A 19,879-nucleotide genomic window follows, 5' to 3' on the forward strand; every position below is an offset into this window, starting at 1 on the left:
TCAACACAACCAACGAAAAGCTCTCCGAGCTCGCTTCTTGGTACCTCACGAAACCCCAATGGATAGGTACCGCGCTCGACTTCGCGCTCAAAGAGGAGGCGCTCCTGTACCCACAATGCGGACGATTCTCGTGGTGCTCGCCCCTGGCAAAACCGCTGCGGATGACGAAATGCTCTTTGAGCGATGGTTGCAGCGGCACCGGAAACTTCCGCGCTGTATAGCTTACAGCAGAGCTACAAGGAAGTGGACATGCGCGTAGAGCGCCATCTTCGATTTGAGGTTGCCAAACTCAAGGCGCAACGCCGACTTCCTGCGTATTGTTCCTGCGACATATGGAACAATCCACAATGTTCCTGCAAGCTCTGTAGTTTTCACACAGTTGAGTCTACGGCTACAGCAGCTCAAGGCCATAGTTTGAGCTCAGCTCATGGCCTTTCGGCTTCCCAGGCTACGGTCGAGAATTGCGGTGCGCAGAACGACGCGATGGATCATGATATTTCTAATCATAAGCGTCTACGACGTCTGGCCAGTATTGCTGAGGTCGCATATCGCGGTGCGGAAAACCTCGAGAGCTTGGCGACTTTGTTAACCGCTGGCTCACCTTGAGAACCATCGCGCTTTGTTGGAGCGACCCCTAGCTGCTGAGCAGACGAATGCGCCGCTTCATACCTGGCGCTGTTGGAAACGGGAATCATTGCACTTCGTGCTCGAAACCAGTAGCTGGTTCAGCTTCTGGGTGGCCGAGCGCCGTTGGGCGCCGCCCTGGCACTAACGCTTCCGCGTTCACTTGCGCCGGATCCCGATTCGGCTTGAGCGAGCCCACATAAAGCACCGGGTGGGTCCGCATCCTTCTCGGAAGGTTTAGCGTATACGCAAGGCCTTGCTTGGCCACGACCTCAAAAGGTTCGATAAACCATAAAAGGAGCTTCGTCTTAGCGACAGCAGAAACCGCATGTGTAGGAAGTATTTTAGCATTCAATAAGACCAGGTCTCGATTCTCAAAATTCTCCACATTTCTTCTGCTTCTTCCGTCTGCACATTCTTTCTGCATGCCTTGGCTTTCAGCCATCGCATCACGAACGTGTCGTAAGACACTCAGTTTGGTAAACAAGAAGTCATCGACTTCTTTACGCACAGTGAGAAGGTTGACATTAGCTAGCCGCTCGGCTATTCCTCCATCACCAAAACCTGCGCCATATGATAGGGGCGTCAGCGGGGCGCGTGGATGAACGAGCTCGTTCATGTAGAACAGCGTGTAGCCGGTAGACACATGCATGACAATCTTCAGAGCAAACTCCACAAGTGGCAGCATGGCGCTCCCTCGCCTCGGCGTCTCAACGTAGGCACTACGAAGAACGTCCTCGAAGTCGCAATTAACGCGCTCAGTTTGACCGTCAGTCTGTTGAAAGTCCGATAATGACATAGGCAACTTGGTGTCCAGCACCCTGAAGACTATCGACTAAAACTTCCCAGTGATGCGCGGGTTTGCCAACGACAATTGACTCCGATTTTAATGTTGTCGAAAGACACGATCCACAAGCAGCATTGCTGTACCCACACCGTCGATGCTCCATCCTCCCAGAGGATCAGTCGTAACAAATCAGGTGTATATTGACCAACAAGTGCTACCAAGTGCAGCGGGACTTCCGTAGCTCTTCCGATTAGAGGAAGCTTAGTTAAGGTCGATGACCTTCGTTCTATAACCAGTACGAGCGTAGCGGATCGCAATCCCTTCAATCCAAAAGTCACCATAACCTCAATCCAAGGCAAACAAAACCTTCCGTTTAAATGTCAAGCTGTATTTCTGGTATTTATTTGCGGCAAAGCCGCCTATATCTCAATCCATAGCTTATTTTAACAGCAAAACTTTATTAAAAGGCAGCCCAGCCACGCACTGAATTCTTGTTAGGGTGTAGCCACACCATTGTGTGATTGCACCGTCTTGTATAACCGATACCCATGTATGGTCACGCAAGATGGTGTGACCGACCCTTTCATATCAGGGTACGGGTAATCAACCTCGATAGAGAAGGGCACGGACAGAGAAATAATGCAACCGGGCGGCTGGCGCCCCCTCTGTAAAAAATAGCTAAGTCGTGTTTTGCCGGGTGAGGGCAGAGGTATTTGGTCGGGACTCGATTATGCACCGAGACCGGTTTCATCGAGGAACACGTCGGCATCCAAACCGATATTCTTTGAGTCTGTCGGTCACGAAAAACGTGCTTTTGATTATTACTCGTTAATCTTTTCAATTTGGTGTACGGAAGTGTTTTTGATGTCGTGGTCAGTTTTGTAGCATTGTGAAATATGCTGCGAGCACCTGCCCTTGACCTTCTCACTTTATTGCATTGAGAAGGCAATGCCACTGCTTTAGTGATCATCAGCCCTTTCTTTATGCTTTCGTCAAATTACGAAAAGCTTAGCGTTCCTTGAGCAACACAATGTACATGACCTACCTTTCGACATAATTTGCTTCCAATAAAGACTGTAATGCGAAATGTTAAAATGAAAATTTCATCAACATTTTTCTTGAATTATTTACCCTACGTATAGGATAATCCGCCACATTTGCATCTTGTATTTTGCGGATCAGTAGATTGCATTAATTCTTGTACAAAGTCTAAGAAATAAAACCGAAGTAACCTGTAACGTTTACTGCTACAGTCTGACGCTCGAGCTATCGAGGGCAAAAACGCACATTTGGGCAAGATCAATGGGTAGGGTTGCGATAGCAATTGGTAATTTTCTCAAAAGAAATTTCAAATTCTTTCTTCGAATGTATGTTACAAAAGGGATAGCAATATTTTGATTTACTCAAACCTAAAGAAGCACATAGTCATCTTCCTCATCCTCTCCAGTTCCAGCTCCATTGGCACTCTCATTTTCGTTCATATCATCTCCAGAAAGGCAGTCGGACATGAGTAGGTCATCTCCACTTGCTGCGTAATCCGGGCGATGTGAAGCAACCGAGAACGGGCACATACCACTGTCAGTTTTGAGCTCATGATGAAGACTCTGTACGCGCCGTTCAAAATCTTCATAATCAGCAAGATTTTCGCATAGAAAACCCAGCGCAAGTGAAGGGTCGATTGTTGTCACATTCATCACCAAAGGGCGGGAGGAATGGACTGTTCGCAAATGGGTCTATCAGCAATCCACCAACCCAATATGAGAACACACAGAAAGGCTTAGTACACACAATAATAAAATTACAAAATCGATTATCAAACACGAACCGCAGTTGGAAACGCAGCATTTAGCTCTGGCGCTGGGTGCACATCATGGGGATCCAGGAGATGTAATTGATCTTGCTGCGTTCCAACAAAGTAAACTGAGTGGCCCTTCTTGCCACCAATAATTCCCAGGCTTTGTGGAAACGCAAAAGTTTTCTGAATTGCCGGCACATAACACTCATTCAGCTGATCAAGTCCGAGTCTCAATGGAATTAAAATGAGCAGTGCCGTGCTCCAGTCTTTCCTCGTATTTGTGGGCGGATGCAAAAGTGGGTCAAAAAACTCGGGCGTGTCCTCGTTCGATTCCTTCTCCACTTTCTCCTCTTGTATATAAGATACACACAGTCTTGTGACATCATCACTGTAAACGACGCCTTCTTGCGGCACATACATGGCTAAACCTCCTCCAAATTCACGTCTATGTAAGTTCACAAGATCTCTTAGCACCTGTGCAGCGGTCGTAGGACCATACCATTCACCCGGCAGCTTATCGTACTGCATACCAAGCTTGACCATATGGTGAAGTGAATAGCGACAATCAAGGTCGGGTGAGTCTGCAAACCACCGCAGTAGTTGTACGTACGTCTCGGGTAGTCGCGTGTCCATCTCGGCCTCAAATAAGGCAGGAAGACGCCAGTCCCGTCCCAGGAGGCAACGCTGTAGGGCCTGACCTAAAATCATCTGTGCTGACCGAAGCATACAGCCCCAACCGGCATCGCTCGTGAAGTCATAAGGTGTCATCACCGGAAAATCGCGACGGTACGTGAACCAAAGGATCGACTCAAAATTTCGCTTGTACGCGTCAAAATCGGCAGCCGCTAAATCATCATAGCGTTGGCCTAGTAGCCATACAGGTGCACTGAGCACTGTTGAAGGCGTTACATCCAGTGCCGATATACCGTGAGCGAATTGCGCCATACGGCCAAGCAGTCCTCCGCCCAGATCCCACCAACCAGTTCGACCGAGCACGTCCCACAGTGCACCGGAATTCAGTATAGATGTTGATGTCACGATAAATACAGACAATGATGCGCCACACGACAAAAGTGCGTGTGTCGATACAGAACTCGTATGACTAGTACCCGCAGAGGCAGTTGACGTACGAGACTCGATATCGCGGAAAGACAGAGAATGCCATCTGACCTATCGGAATAAACGGGGAAAGCTGCATTTCAATAAAGGTGTGGTGCACACTACAAAGCCATTTTCGATGGCGCGGACAGGATTCGAATCACTCCGCACTGCCTCACATGTGCTGTCGTGGCTGTTGCGTGGCCGTAGCGAAGAGTTACCAGTAGATCGTGTGCTTGAGGCTATTCGATCAATTTATGGTGTGGTGCCTCTGGGTGGGCGCGTGGGCGGTGCAGACGGCTCAACACCGCCAGCAACGCCCAAAAACGCGGCATTGACCTTGTTTTCAGCTGCAAAAGATAGTCATGCTGCCGAAAATTCGGCTCAAGACCAAAGCGAAGAAAAATTATGGTCGACACTCCTCTCAAGCGTGCAGTTGCCGGTCTCCGGAAACCAAGAGGACGTCCGAAACGCGCTGGAGACTCTTCAAAACCAACAGAAACGTCAGACACCACTGGATATTGAGAATTTAAGGCGACAATTCTTTGCCGCAAGACGAGATTATTTTGCTGTACGCGTGGAGCTTTTACGTGCCGCGCGAAACCCGCAGCATCCGAATGCTCACGCGGCTGGAGAGGTTGTTGACGAGCTGCTCAAGGAAGGATTGCGTGAGGTACTTCTAGAAGAAGTCCATGGACGTCAGTTTGTCTATTCACCTTCCTTGGTGGGTGTAGAAATTGCGGAGCGTAACGCACTTAAAGAATGGGAGGTACAATTTCTTACAGAAGAAAAATTGTTGCGAGAATTGTTGCTACTGACTCTTGTAGCGTCTCACGAGAAGGCATCGCTGGAGAGTGCAATAAAGATAGCCAAGACTGTATTCACTTGGGAAGTGCGCGTGTTTGACGACGTGATCACTTCAAGCACATTGGCTATTACCGACGTACAGGAGATAGCACGAGATTTGACCCAAATCGGGGTTATAATTGCTGTCAGACTGTTGCATACTATTGAAGATGTACAAGATTGCACTGTTATGCTACACGTGACTAAGACATTTTTCTTGTCAGAACTAAATCGAGATTCGTACAGGGACAACATAACGTCTCCAGTGCCAGGAGTATTGTTGCTGGCTTGGGCCACATTGTTAGGTCGTCATTACCGGAAGTTGATGATGTTGCATGGAAATACTGAGCAAGTGAAAGAGCTGCAAATCATGCTGCAAGAGACCCTGACAGCAGCTGAGCGACTGCATGGTTTTCATTATCTTAATGCTTTGCTCCAATCACTTATATTTCGTAATCATGCAGAATCTGACAGTATAGCCATGCTGCACCCGCTAAGTCTACACGTGAAGAATGTATGGGAGTTACCAACTGTGGCTGTATTGAGTGTCCGCACACAGACAACGACAACACATTATCAGAATATTTGTAGCCACAATCGCGTTTATCAGCATGTTGTGGCAACTTTCTTAAACGACATGCTTTCGACGCTGAGATTCTTAGACGAGTTAAGCGGAGTTCAAGAGCTGCACGCGATGATTAAATTTGTCCTGCCTGTTCTTTCCAATGCAGATGTGGCTAAACGCACTCTCGGAATCGACGTAGAAGACGGCGAGATATTGGGTGTGGTCACTGGAGACAATTTTGTACTTGGTGATTTATTGGTAAAAGCTCGGACTAATCTACCGGGAACGTTGCTGTCCTGTTTGGAAATGTTGACGGCACTGTGCTGTCAGTATCAGGACGTGTCGTCCTCTACTGTGCTGCGTCAAGTGCTGAAGATTTTCACTCATCCAAACCCGGGTTTTACTGGTGACGCTACTAGACGTGTCTGTCGTCCAGTGCCACCAGCAGAGTACTATAAAAACCTCGCAAATGAGTCGGAATCTGTACAGTGCACGCGCTCATTTGCTTATGAGGATGGTGATGGTCGATCAGTGGTAGTTGTTGGGACGATCGGCACACTCGTCCACACAAACAGTGGGATCCAAGTGGAATGGGATCTCACAGATAGCAACGATAGCCCCAAAGTCTTGTCGTTGTGGATTTTGCTGCTGATACGCACCGAAACCTTTGCAACGATTGTCCAGTCCACGTCATTTGATGAAGTATTTCGCACAGATTTGGAATTAATTAGCATACTGAAAGCGTTTTTTGAATTTATCGTCCATCTAGGACCGGAAGAAAGTGGTGGACATTTTGCCTTGGAGGAAATGCAGCGAAGCTGGGGCGAGGCCAGACTTCTTCGATGGTGGACAAAATATCAACTTTCGTCGCGTGAATTGTACGTGCCTCTGCTTGTACGACAGCAGGTAACGCTTCCGAGGTTGCTGTCTGCGTCCAGCGAAAATCTTGTGTCTTGGGGTGTTCGGGACCGATACGTACGACAGCAAATTTTGGCGCATTTTGAAGATTGTAAACGCTATGACGCTGACAGTGTTGGCGATGTAAGCACTCTTAACGTGTTTGCTGTTGATGGAGGTATTCACTTGCTTCATTTTTTATTGAATGTGCTTGATGGCTTCTTGAAAGCTTCTTCGGGCGGTGAAAGCGAAAGCGGGACAGCGCCATATATTCATTTTGTGAAAACATGTTTTCTTGCTTTTCAAACGCTTCTGGCCTCAACATTTGGAGTCAAGTTATTGATGACTTCCTTGCTAGATGGAGGACAAGCGGAGTGCGTTCATTTGATTGTTAAGACCGCCAGAAAGCTGTTTGAAGTACAAGAGCGATTAGTGGGAGTCTATTCAGTAGTACTTGCAACACTAGAGATTTTCATTAGTGTTGTGCGATGGTTCTTGGCAAAAGAAGCTCAAGCACTTTCAAATTCAGGACCTATTACGGAGTCGTTCGTAGCGATGGAACGACTCTGGTTTGTCAAAGGCGCAGAGTTCGCGATCGAAGTGCTATCAATCCATGAAAGCTGGAAGTTTGTGTCAGTTGGCGAACGTTGTGAGGTCTCCGAACGTTGCATTCGTTTGCTTTACGTACTGGTGCATCCGCGCAAATACTTTCACGAGCAAAATGAAATGATTCTTGCTCTCGAACAAGCGTTGTGCGACTCGTTGTCTACCGATATGTCGCTTGTAGCAAAGGTGTTGCGATACTGTTATGCTTCAGTATCTCGTTTGGCAAAACACTCTATTGACAATTGGAACAGTGCTGCGACTCCCGATGCAGATACTGGCTTGAAAGCTGAAAAGTATTTGTCGCTTATCTATGAAAGCACAGCTGGTAATTGTGAAGCCAATATTTTTCAGCATGAAAGCCTCGTAATAACATGTTTACGTATCATCGAATTGCTTCTTGCAAGTAAGATGGATCGCGATGATGTTGCAGCCGCTCGCAAGATCTTGCTATTACCCATTAATGGGCTCAACCTTGACTTGTCACTAACACTTGTCACGCTATGTGGTTGCTACCTCGAGTTTTATGTTGATGATTCACCTGACATCGTGTATTGGTCATTACGGATTCTTCAGCATTCCGCTGTCGCGCTAGACTGCCGAGTAGAATATGAAACTACTTCTATGCCCTCGCTTTTTGCTTTGTTTTATGAATGCCAGGACATAGTTTGTGTGCGCAGCAGGTTTATCCAACTATTACAAGCATCTTCACCTCAGCATTTGGCAATACGAAAAGAGGTGATTGAATTGCTAGCCTTGTGTTTGGAGCATCAACCAAATTTTTTAACGCTTCTAGTTTTTGGAAGCGAATCAGATACGAACAAAGTAGAAAACTCGCTGTCATTTCTTACAGTGCTTACTCAGCAATTCGATGTATCTGAGAGGCTTTTGGAGCAGTCATCGGACTTTCTATGTGCACTATTAGCTTTCCTCGCGAACGTGTGGGAGGGTGCCGTTAATGAGGGTCATTGCTTGCACATGAAAATCATTACAGCTTTACGTGCACTTCCTACATTCTGGCCTAATGTGACCCGAGTACTGAAGATACACATGCCGTTGGACTCAGTGGAGTATGGTTTGCTGGATATGGAATTGGCAGTCGCTACTGCACAAGGTCTGGGGGATGTTAAGAGCTTGTCTAGCTTATACGTTGGACGCTCGAGTGCTTATGGATATTTAGCCCGCGGTCTGATTCTCCAGTTGATTTCACTCGAGTGGCATAATGAAGCGTCAACGCAGAGCGACCACCCCCTTGTCAAAGTACTAGAGTCGTTTCGAAAGGAGGGTTTGTATTTGCACTGGTTACGCTCGTTGACTCGATTGGACTATTCACCAACTCTATTAAAGCAGCAAATGTCGTCTATCCGACGTATTTGCACGGCAAATAAGCCTATCACAAATTTCTTGAGCGCACTACCTATCGGCGAGATCCAAAAGTACGCTGAGGGATTAATTTGTGACGAAAGAACGCTCAAGTGGCAGTTGAGTGCAGGAGGCGAGTTGAATATAGAGACCTGTCCGGCCGATATCCGTGCGATCAAATTAATTCAGTGGGGTAACTTGCAAGCAGCGTATTTGCATGCACAGCTCTTTTCTCTGGCCAAATGGAAAGAGTTCATGGAAATGTGCTGTCTTCAGGCAGGTGCACCACTTAATACAAATGAAAAGCCGCTCAGTCGAAAAATGTCAATGATTTCGTCGCCTCGAAGCATAACGAGTAATGCTTCAATTATTGAGGCTGTGAAACCCGCTTCTCCTGCATCAAGCTCGAAAAATGAATTCTCGCGCTTTTTTGGCGATCGCACGTCGTTTGAACTGATTCAAGTGGTCGCGGACGTGATCAAAAGTCGAATGCAACAGCATCAAGTCAACAACGATCCGCTCGATTATTTCGTGATGGTGCATTTGCAAATTCTAGTAAAGCTTTTAGTGTCAATGCTGCATCACCAAATGTGTCTTGTTCTTTGCAAGACATGTGACCCCAAGCTATCGCAGACGCGACAGCGTCTTAAGGTACATGGCACCGATTCAAGTCTCAGATTTGACACGAAAACGACGCTGGAATTACTGACTGTGATTGAAAGGACTACGGCTGCAGTGCATGATTCAAAAGAGCAAATCACAAGTGAGTTCGAAGTCGTGCGTATAGGCAGCAAAAGCAAAACGACCTTTGAAAGCTTAATGGCAGTCTCGGTTTTTTGTCGCCTGGTAAAAGATCTTGAAAACAAAGTCGAATCTTTGCTTACTGATTTGTTTACGTCACTTTTCACGGCGGCTTTGATGCTCATTCGCCACTTGAATGAGATGCCAAATAAAGTCACCGATCAAAATTCAGAGATGGTTTCTGTGTCGCTACCTGAGCCTCTGTTCCAAGCAAAGTTTATCGGACATAGTACCAGAGTCATCACTTCATGTAACGACTGGAAAAGTTCCTCTCAAGTTTTGTGCCAATTAAGTTGCTTTTTGTTGATAGAAGTTCTTGATAGGGTCGGTAATCTTGGTACTCGAAAGTTGAAGCTGCTCTTGGGAAATGAAGCTGACTTAACACCGTTTGTCAAAGAGCTGGAACACCAACAAGGGATAACCACTTTGCTTCATTTGCTAATGCAGAGCTTCCGTCCTGCATTGTATACCAAGGACGTGGCTGCGCGACAAGAGGACGCTTGTTACGTGTTGCACGGTTTAGTAGCAATTGTATGGAACTCATCGAATGCTGAATTATGTCGACGAGTTATGCTGCAAGATGGCAATACGCGTGTATCAAATTGGCTGTTCATTCTGCTAGCGACTAAGCTGCTCCCATTGCTTCAAGCTCAAATGATACGTGAAGAGAGTAACACAAATCTGCGCGGTTATGTGAGTTCGGATGACCAGATGACAGAAGAGTTTAACCGATCCATGGCACACCGAATGTGGTGCCTTGTGTTAGATTTTGTGGGTGGTCTGTTGCGTTTATCAAGAAATGTGGATGCAAATGATGCGAGTGTGTGGGAGTTTTTGTCGTACGCAGAGCCTTTGATATTAGCAGGAGTTGAGTCAGCAAACAGCCGTCGATTGACTCGGGCTGTTATTGCTGAACATCAAGCACTGCTACGATTCCTGAACGGTCTAAGTGGGTCTGCTTGGAGGCGACAACGCTGGCGTCAAGCATTCCCTACGTCTCTTGTGGTGCTCATGGAGCAATGCCGCCAGTTCCTTCGTCGTGCATGCGTGCTACTAGGTAATTCCTCATCAGAAATCCCTCGTAAGCGCAAGGATGTTAGTCCAATGAAAACAAAAGCGTTAGGCAGAGCTGTTGTTGGATTCCTCCCACCAAAGTCACCGCGATCGCCACGCTCCCCTTCAGCTTTTACTCTTGTTCGTCAGACACTGCTGCTAGAGCATTTGCAGGCTGTTTCAGAGATTGAGAAACAAGAGCTGACTCAATTTTATCAGGAAATGGAGGCTGAACTTCTTGAGACTGTGCAGCTGTCAAGTCTGTTGTTTGTTAAGTGGACCGCGTCTTTGACGGAAAGTGTTGCAGTCGTTGTGGTCAATGGAGTACGTCATGTGGATGAAGAGCAGCTCGTTCCTTTACTCGAATTTATACCACCGAGTGATGCACAATCAATGAATAGCAGATTAGGTTTGGGTCATTTGTGCCTTGCAATGGACTTTATGCTTGATCAGCTGGAAATGGCAAACGACTTATCTAAGAGGAGCATGGTGGCAAATGCAATTAACGTAAGTGCATTGCTGTTTATGAAAACGTATCTTCTTCATGCTGAGCTGTACGAGCTGGTCAAACGTGACTGTGACGAGTTGAAAACTTTTATTCGTCAGTTACGTGACCGAGTCTCCGAAATCGACGCTGCTGAAATCGATGCGCAATTATTTGAGCACATTAGCAAGGTATGATGCTAGACTTGTATGTATGGAGTTACTCGTTCTGACTTAAATTTTTGGTGGTATAAGCAGATCATAGCTGCGTAGTTAAATACCGAGGAAAAGAAACTTATATTCAATGTTACAACAGGGCTATCTTCCCACTGAATGAGTCGACGAATGTTTAATTTGTTATCTCGGTGATATAAATGTTTATGTATTATATCAAAAAATAGATTCGGTACATATTCAAACTGTGTCAGCTAAGCACTTTAAATTTATGTTCTCTACATCTTTGGTACAAATGCATAAAATACAATACTGTACAATTGTATTAGTCGTATCAAATGTATACGTGCTAATCTGCACACAATAAATATCACAGAATATATCCCAATACACCCCCCTTTCTAGGTAAAGCGCACGAAAATCATACGTACGCGGCTGTTTACGCGGACTATTTGAGTTAAATCTTCCTCTTTGCTAAGTGTGCTGAAATCTCGTTACTCATGGCAACACTTGTAAGCAATCCTCTCGACCGGTTATGAGAGAATTAAATGATTTGGAGGGATTGGACATGATATGTTTTAATACCTGATTCCGGAACAACTAGGCTGGCTTGATAAGCTTTTGTCTGTAGTTGGCCCCGATGGGCTTAAAGTGCTGCCAGGAAAAGGACCAGATACGGAAAACGATCGCCTGGTGACGTTCAGCTGCTATGAAATTGCGTAGGCGAGAAAAATTGAGGAGATCCCCAACCAGGACAGATGGTACTTACCGCAAGACCATTAATGTTGTTCAAAATGAAACTTTTAAGACCAGAAGAACAGAAAGATTTCTTTCTGACGAATCAAGTTGAGGTGGCAATAATTTCTGGCCACTTTCCAACCAAAGCAATACCATGAAAAACTTGCGTGTCCCAAGCCTCCACTGTCGTGCAGTAAGAGATGTTCATAACAGGTTAAGACTTGAAGCGAAGATGTTGCCGATGTTTGAACCGTTCATAAGACACGGATGAGGCGTTTAAAGATGGCGAGAATTAGCAAACTATGTTCATGAAGTATAAACTTTATCACCGCAATGGCGCCAGACCCTGTCACGAAAGCTATCATCACGACGTAAGATCTCCTAACGATTGCATCTGACACCAACCCTTACCGAGCTCACTTTTCCTCTTTTGAGAAAGATGTGTGTGTCGCGGTCAGAGCGGTGTGCCGCGTAGCCTAGATGGGGTACTGGAGGTCAGAGTACTTTAAGCGCGCCAGAGGCGATGAATTCCCGCAAAACTGCAGAGAAAGAACGATATAATCTAGCTACTGAGCCTCACCGCAGACTACGATGATATTTCCTTTGTAAGAGTATTCAACATTGTCGCATTGCTTGCCTTTTCGCTCTCGGCTGAGAAGTACAATTGTTTGGATCCTTATGCAAAGGCGGTCGACGATACAAAAAATGTGAATTGGTGAGATTCACTTTTCACCGTCCTCTTTTATATACTTCGCAAATGTGGCAGCTCATCGGACAGTTTCTGCACTTTTGGTGTGATTCCATTACTCGACCCTTATTGTGCCTACTCTTCTCGACATACCCACGTCGGAAGTCGTTTTTTGTACACAAAGAAATGCTTAGCAACTCTACAATAATGGCGGCATCCTCGCAACAAGCACTCTGAAAGGAATCATCGGCAAGCATGCCGAAAGGTTCTCTGATGAGAGCAGCTGCCGTGACATTCTGAGACTTGGTCAAGGATATTGACCTCATCTGACGACACACAGTCAATCCATCAACCGAGTAGTAGGCGTTCGTTTTAATTTTCACTGCGAACTACGTACCATTAGTCGGTGGTAAAAGTGATGTTATAATGCGCCGTGGAACTCACGCGATGTTCGGTTGGTCAGTCCTACTCCAAGAACCCAGACTTGATCGACTAGCAAGAGCAACACCGATTCGTGCTCATACCATCTTGTCGTGAGAGTGGTTGAAAAAGGTCTGAATCCGCTCGCCGCACTAGGAATATTCTAGCAGCGGTTGTGAGAAGACGTCCTCTGTGCTAGGAATATACCTTGTTTTTAGAGCTGTCAAGAGTACAGATGGCCTTCCAGCTCAATCTGCGCACCGGATGAGGAAAACACTCCTTTTATCTAGCTTTGAGCTTTAACAGCCGACCTCGGCAATGCAGACGTTTGTCTGGAGTGTCAATCCACGCTTGGATATGCAAAGTACAACGCAAGAAAGGTGTATAGTTGTATACCCATCACCTTCAGTTCCTACTGTTTGCAGCCCCGCTAGTCTTCAAGAGACAGCTGCCAGAACTACTGACAAAAAACTACACTCAGCACAAGGTAGGCTCGCACAAACTGGATGTCCGCTGTCGCGAGCGGTACTGGCTTTTGTCCAACATAGAAAAAGGCAAGAATCCCATGCGGTAAGGTCAAACCTACTGAAAAGTTTCACATGTGCACACATTGGTGCTCACCTTTGTATTCATTTTGGATCACGAATACATAACACTCGCGTCATCTCCTATTCAAGGCGGCCGCCCAAGAGGGTAGAACAATATTATGTACTTGAGGACCTAACCATGAGGCAAAACTGCATGATGAGTAGTTCTGAAATACAGCAATCCCTGTAATAACGTTGTAGACTGTAATCGCATCTTCCGATAATGCGATTTATGTGTCCTCAAGCACCTTGCTTACCACATGTACTGGCGATGCATCACATGTTTCATCTGATTTGTACATTTGATGTATCGGATCATTAATTGGCGGTGTCACCTTTGAAACATGCAGCAGCTAATAGTCGGGTGACGGATAAGCGCATTCCCTACCGCTCCAACCTGACCAATTTTCACCTTACTCCAATGACAGATTGACAAAGAAGGATCAGTATATTGATTGGATGTCGCTGTGCGCAGTAATACAGGATCTGTAAAGTGCACAAACAGTGAGAGCCAGACAGGCACGTCATGTTCTCACGTCCAGCTACATAAAAGCTGAGGACAAAAATAGAGCTTACGACATGGTAAATCGCTCCTTTACATGGCAGGAGCATCATGTTCTCTCGTCCAGCTACGTCAAAAGGGACAAAAAAAGAGCAAACAACATTGTAAGTAGCATCTTGTCATGAACAGGGTAGTTCTTCTCACTTCTTCTCAGCTAGCGCGACTCTGCTTGGCGTAAAGCACAGCTTAGTGCAAGCCGACATTATTATTGATTACCTATATCGCTGATCTGGATTTCTGGGTCTGGAAGAGCCAGAATCACAGCACGCATATGACTTCTTCCTCAGCTTTAAAGTCCGCCTTTTTTGTTCCAGCAAAGCTCCGATAAACATTCTTTAATTACTATAGTGAGGGGCCGTGCCATGCCGGCATCAATTGCAATATACTTGATCAAAGAGTTGTTACTACATCAAGACATTTTGGGACGAAGGAACTGGTCAATATTATACAATTTTATCCTTGCGAAATTTGCTTGCATACCAGGATTTCCAACGAAGAAATTTAAAAAGGGAAATTTTACCGGCGCTATAAACACGCTCGCAAATAGCTGATTTAATTGCACACACTCAAGTATCGCTTTTAAGTGTCTAGTGGCGAGGGGATATCGACGCCTCCTAGGATTTCAAAGTCTCCCCATTCACAAGTGCCTGATTTTCTTTGCGCGTGCCCGTTGGGTTTCGATGATTCGCATAGTGGACCAATCACACAGACTCAGTAACACCATCACATCACGGCTAGAACGAGTCATTTATCATTGCTTCAGCGTCCTGCACTTTTACTTGCGACTCACAATGACATTTAACACTTCAGGCAGAGTTGTATTATTTTCAATACTGTTTAGTTGGACAGATTTTATATTATTCTTTGGTGTAATTTTTATATTCATAATTATCGCAGTATTGGATATTCCGCTGACAGTGGTGAGTACTCCAAGCGGGATGCTCTGGGTGTGGCTTAGGATGCCCCAAGCGCTGTCAAATGCACCAGCAACATTTAATTGCCTTGTGACGCAGTTGTTCACTCCCCATCGGGCGTATGCACAGACATACTTTGATGAAGTCTTCGTCCACCGTCGCTCATGCGCCGCCACCCACACATCAAGTTATACAGACATTTTTTGTCATTTTCAAACGTACTTACTTGGTATTAATCTACAAACCAGAAGTTTAGCCATGAACTTTGGAGAAAGCATACAAACTGCCTTACTCTGCGCTCTTCATTATAAGAATGATGTTGTTTTCAGTACGTTTGGGGTGATAGCCATAGAACATCAAGCTTGGTCAACGGCAAGGCGGCTCGATAGAATAATTAAAGAGCCGATTACAAACACCTTTTCAAGAGCTATCATCATATTAATGTTGCGCAAATGAGTAGCCATCCCCCGTCATAGAAAACAAGAGGGGCATTGTGCGGCAATTTGTTACTGGTCAAGTAGGGCATAGAGCTAATTTAACATGTTTGATACTTTATCAGTCCTTCTCGCAACAGAAACACTCGTTCAGGTGCAAAATATTTGTTTAAGTCCAAGAGAAATTTAGAGTCTATGATAGGCTGGAACCCTTTTGTTTCTACACCTGAGTAACATAAATCATCTAATTTTAGAATGTAACTCCATTCGCCACGCGATTCAATCTGAATGCATCGTTGAGCAATAAATCTTCCACTTTTGAAAAGCGTAAGCGTTTTTGAAACGGGCGCAAAACTGCGAAAATTTTGCTCAGAACCCCGAATTGCTCGCGATGGCTCAAAATATGTTGTTAAAAAGCTTGAGCTGAACTTGGAAGGCTAACGCAATTCTGAGGTGCTGCCTACCAGGATATGCCGTTTTAAAACGGATAAAAGCAATTTTGTGCGGGTCCAACAATTGAAACGTATTGAAGTCTGTTTGAGCCGCGGTCTTTACAACAACATCTTGCAGAAAGGCGACTGAGAGTTGATAGTATGGCTTGACCATTGCAATATAACCCGTTAATCATCTTTTCAACATTCCGACGCTTTTATTAATGTAGCAACCCCGAATGACCTGCTCACCATGCAAACCATCAAAGCTATACGAGTTTTCACGAAACAATATAACACACTTGTAAATAAGTAGAAGCAAAAGATCTTAGTCTACCATCTCTTTTATCGTTATAGAAGCTCTTGTGGGTATCAAGCAATTTCTTCTAAGAAATGCATTCAAAGATTTGCATAGCAGTGACCTCTTCGATTCGGTACTGATAGTACCGGATTGGGTGCTGAGTCGATTGATGCTCAAGATGCGTTGGTCATTGAGAACGCACAAAAATTCCTATGTGCATGTCGCGAACCAGCTTTTCTTTAGAACTCTTTGTATCCATTTTGTAATCGCTGAAGGAGTACCACAGTGTGGTCTCAAAATACCTTCGGACTACCCAGATTGGGGTGTCCGCTATGTGTTGATCCAATTCTTACAATTTGATACTAGTTGCCTTTACCAAGGGGTCATTGAAACTTTTTTCGTGCAAAGCACTAATCGTGTTAACTGCGAGACAGTGAAATATCACGCTCTGCGCATATTTTCTTTGTCAGGAATGCTTTTGAAAGATAACACATCGTCCACGATCATAAAGCAAATGCCATTTTCTAAAAAAGGTGTGCTTTGGAGTAGTATGAACGGTGTACCCTGTTTAGCGCTTTTAATGCAATCGGTAGATGATACCAACTACTAATGCGAGTCGGTGATATTTCCTCACTGAGATAAGTTCGCCGACTAGGATGCTTTGGGAGTGGCTCATTTTGCTCCCAGGGTTGACCCTTGCTTCAACAGTATGTAAGTATATCTTTCGCAGCTGTGAATGCCTCATCGTGCACATTCAAATACCTGTTTTGACGATGATTCTCTCGCCGCTCATAGTTGTGCATAGCAACTTCGGCATCTTTATTGAGCTTGCGAGCTGTTTGCTCGATAATTTGTGCGTGACTGGCTTTTAAGTATTGTAGGCAAGTGAGACCCAGTGCCCTTAACAGCTCATATTTCTGAATTGCTGCAAAAGATAGCGTCGTAATCGCACGCTTGCAAAGGCTTAAATAAAGCGAATTCTAAATTCATGAACTTTTAGATCCAAAATGCAACGCAAGTGACATATCTTAGTACGCCGTACAGGTAGTTTCGTCAATGTTTTTATGTCATCATTGTAGTTCAATACAATTCGTAAATCAGAAATGCTTATATTCAGCTTAGAACTTGCCATCTCGCCATTAATCACTGGAAATGTAGCGTCAATCGCTGTTCCTAATGATGTAAAAATTTGTATATATCACAAATAGCTTCGAGCCGAACAACTTTACCTAGAAGCAACTTTTGAGGTATGTAGCTATTTATCGTGCGAAATACCTATTTAACGTTTGATTCATTTAATCAAACTTTAAGGTGATATCCCAAAAGATTTGAGATTAATTACGCGAACTGAGCAGTGATTTGTATCAGTCCTAAACTGACTTTATTTAAGCACAACAACGCGAAGATGCTAACTTTGAAGCAATGCACAACATACAAAAGAGGCCGAAGTGTCATAGACGACGCGCAGTAGTCTGTCCGGTGAAAATACAATTAAACTGATTCTGGGAAAATTTTCTTGCTAAAAGTCACGATTGATACTGCTGAAGCAATAGCCTCAAAACCTGTATTTTAACAGATAAATGCTGGCATTTTTTTGTTAAAAGGGCTCGGCGCGAGAATGTATATGTCCACCATAGAGCGACACTAAAACAATCGTGCTAATTGAAAAGTCAAAAATACTATCTGAAGTGCGTGCGTGGAACAACTGCGGTGCTGGACGAAGTAACTTCACATACGGAGTTTGCATTGAGAAAAGATTTATTTCTACATGCTTCATTCCATTTTTCATAAACGATTTAGAATCCCCTGTTCATCTGACACTTTCGTGTCTGGTTGGAGCAAGGGCTCTTGGCATTGATCGACCTGCCGATATTAGCCCGGCTGCATTTCGTAGCACAATATATTTAGCTCAAAATTTTTTGATTATTGTTTAGCAAGTACGCGACGCTATGACACCACACATACGCAACATACAGATGGGTAAGGCAGACGCAACACATTATTAAGAAGATGATTTTTTTGATGATTAGGCTTTATTAGACGCAGCCAGAAAGAGCTACAAACGAGACTCCCCGGAGAACCTGTGTGCTATGGTGCCCACGCAATCCATACTGGGATTCTCGTTGTATGAACCACCCAAATGCAAAGAGTTTGTTTGGAGACGAGGTAGCGTTGTATCCGATTCTGAGCATAGCTACCTCCTGCTCTCGAAGGAGCAATTCGGGTCTAGGCCAATTAGGGTATCTCCGAACAACCGTTGTAGTTGTCAATGCGCAAAAGCCGTTTCTATTGACCCTACAGAATGAGCAAGGTCTGAATCACATCGATGCAAGAAAAGTAGCGACCTGCACACAAGCCAGGATCGTGACAGGTATCTGACAGAACAAAAAGAATACTTCCACTCCGAACAATCATGAAACTTCGGGCTTCCACACCGGCATGATTGCCGTTAGTATCGCTGACGCATATTGTTTGCCATTTATTCATTTGAGTCATCGGCAGAGTCGTGCGGCTTACCGCTATTTCCGCTCAAAGCTGAGACCCGACCTTGTTTCAGTTTTGAATACTAGAAATTGGCTTTTGTGTCGGTGCGTAGCTGAACTTTGTGCGAACCGGAGGTTCGGGCGAGCTCCCACTCAGGCATCGACGCCACATTACGCAGCTTCTCCACTCCCCACAAGATAGTGTACCACCCGGATATACCAATGAATATCGGACAAACGAAAACATAAACAATCATCAACGAAAGAACATGTAGAAATTAACTGAAAAAAGTTTGGTCACACCTTCCAATCCTACTTTATACAAGCATGCATTAACTCGTATTGTATGTGACAAGCTACTATCCAGGTTTTTGGTCTATTCTGAGCATTTCGTTGCCAAGCATGTGAATGCGTTTACGCTGGATCTCCCACCTAAAATGCGCCCGTATTCTACGTTTATATGAGTCGCCTTTGCCCCTACCATGAGTACGGATCCGCTTCGATGAACCCCAGTACACATTCATTTCGCAATGGTGTCCAAAATTACTTATGGAACGTCATGGCCACCCTCAGCTCGGTCTCAAGTTCCGAGCGCGGTCTTACGTCGCTTCGAAGCCACCGTGCAGTTTAAAGCTGTTGACGAAAGCGCAAGTGCTTGGAAGTGTTTATCTCTGCCAAACTGAGCATAAGCAGTCCGCTCGTTCTGAAGCTGAAACCCCACTCGTCAGCGGAACCAACATGATCACGAGTGTCCGCTTTTCCAAGTAGTATTAATATTTTTTCATAACGGTATCATACAACCCTCTGTAAATGCACCGATAGACATTTAGGAAGTAGTGTGGGAGGTAACATGCTTATTTCACGTAGGGTTGGCCGCACGAAGAGTCAAGCGACCTTTTTTGAGCGGTATAGATGGAGTATTAAATATTCTAAAAACAATTTCTATTTCTTTTTACCAACACTACGCTACTGTTGGGCGCTTTCTACACGCAATCGTGGACGAAACTACCTAAAAAAGTCGTTCTATTTCAAAACCTGGCAAGCATGCCAAATTAAAACACAAAATAATAGCTAATATTATCGATAGCAAATATTTTTGCTGGTAATAGCCATCACTGACAAACATAAAATATCCGCAGACAAGTGCAATAATTTTTTGCGCGCAGTTCAACGCCTTGGGCTGGGGGTTTTGCTTGTTAAGTTCTCAATAAAACTCACAATAAATATTGAAAA

At 44.9% G+C, this 19,879-nt stretch overlaps 5 protein-coding genes across 5 annotated transcripts; 2 read left to right on the forward strand and 3 right to left on the reverse strand.

The window, feature by feature from the left end:
* Positions 1–691: 691 nt before the first annotated feature.
* Positions 692–1,423, reverse strand: PHALS_11882 (FOG: Transposon-encoded proteins with TYA, reverse transcriptase, integrase domains in various combinations; the record flags this gene model as incomplete). The annotated part of the gene is made up of 1 exon (XM_024727323.1): positions 692–1,423. The coding sequence occupies one exon, from the start codon at positions 1,421–1,423 to the stop codon at positions 692–694; it is 732 nt and encodes a 243-aa protein (XP_024577912.1).
* Positions 1,424–2,820: 1,397 nt separating this feature from the next.
* PHALS_11883 (cysteine protease atg4b) lies at positions 2,821–4,151 on the reverse strand (the record flags this gene model as incomplete). Its single annotated transcript, XM_024727324.1, has 2 exons — positions 2,821–3,144; positions 3,237–4,151. 2 exons carry the CDS (start codon positions 4,149–4,151, stop codon positions 2,821–2,823), a joined length of 1,239 nt encoding a protein of 412 aa, XP_024577913.1.
* A 292-nt stretch (positions 4,152–4,443) lies between these two features.
* Positions 4,444–11,187, forward strand: PHALS_11884 (uncharacterized protein; the record flags this gene model as incomplete). Its single annotated transcript, XM_024727326.1, has 3 exons — positions 4,444–5,073; positions 5,146–11,106; positions 11,173–11,187. 3 exons carry the CDS (start codon positions 4,444–4,446, stop codon positions 11,185–11,187), a joined length of 6,606 nt encoding a protein of 2,201 aa, XP_024577914.1.
* A 988-nt stretch (positions 11,188–12,175) lies between these two features.
* Positions 12,176–12,914, reverse strand: PHALS_11885 (uncharacterized protein; the record flags this gene model as incomplete). Its single annotated transcript, XM_024727327.1, has 4 exons — positions 12,176–12,184; positions 12,238–12,302; positions 12,654–12,840; positions 12,912–12,914. The coding sequence occupies 4 exons, from the start codon at positions 12,912–12,914 to the stop codon at positions 12,176–12,178; spliced, it is 264 nt and encodes an 87-aa protein (XP_024577915.1).
* Positions 12,915–19,176: 6,262 nt separating this feature from the next.
* Positions 19,177–19,414, forward strand: PHALS_11886 (uncharacterized protein; the record flags this gene model as incomplete). Its single annotated transcript, XM_024727328.1, has 2 exons — positions 19,177–19,307; positions 19,375–19,414. 2 exons carry the CDS (start codon positions 19,177–19,179, stop codon positions 19,412–19,414), a joined length of 171 nt encoding a protein of 56 aa, XP_024577916.1.
* Positions 19,415–19,879: the final 465 nt, after the last annotated feature.

The sequence above is a fragment of the Plasmopara halstedii genome (assembly GCF_900000015.1).
Source record: "Plasmopara halstedii genome assembly, contig: Scaffold_555, whole genome shotgun sequence".
NCBI lineage: Eukaryota > Oomycota > Peronosporomycetes > Peronosporales > Peronosporaceae > Plasmopara > Plasmopara halstedii.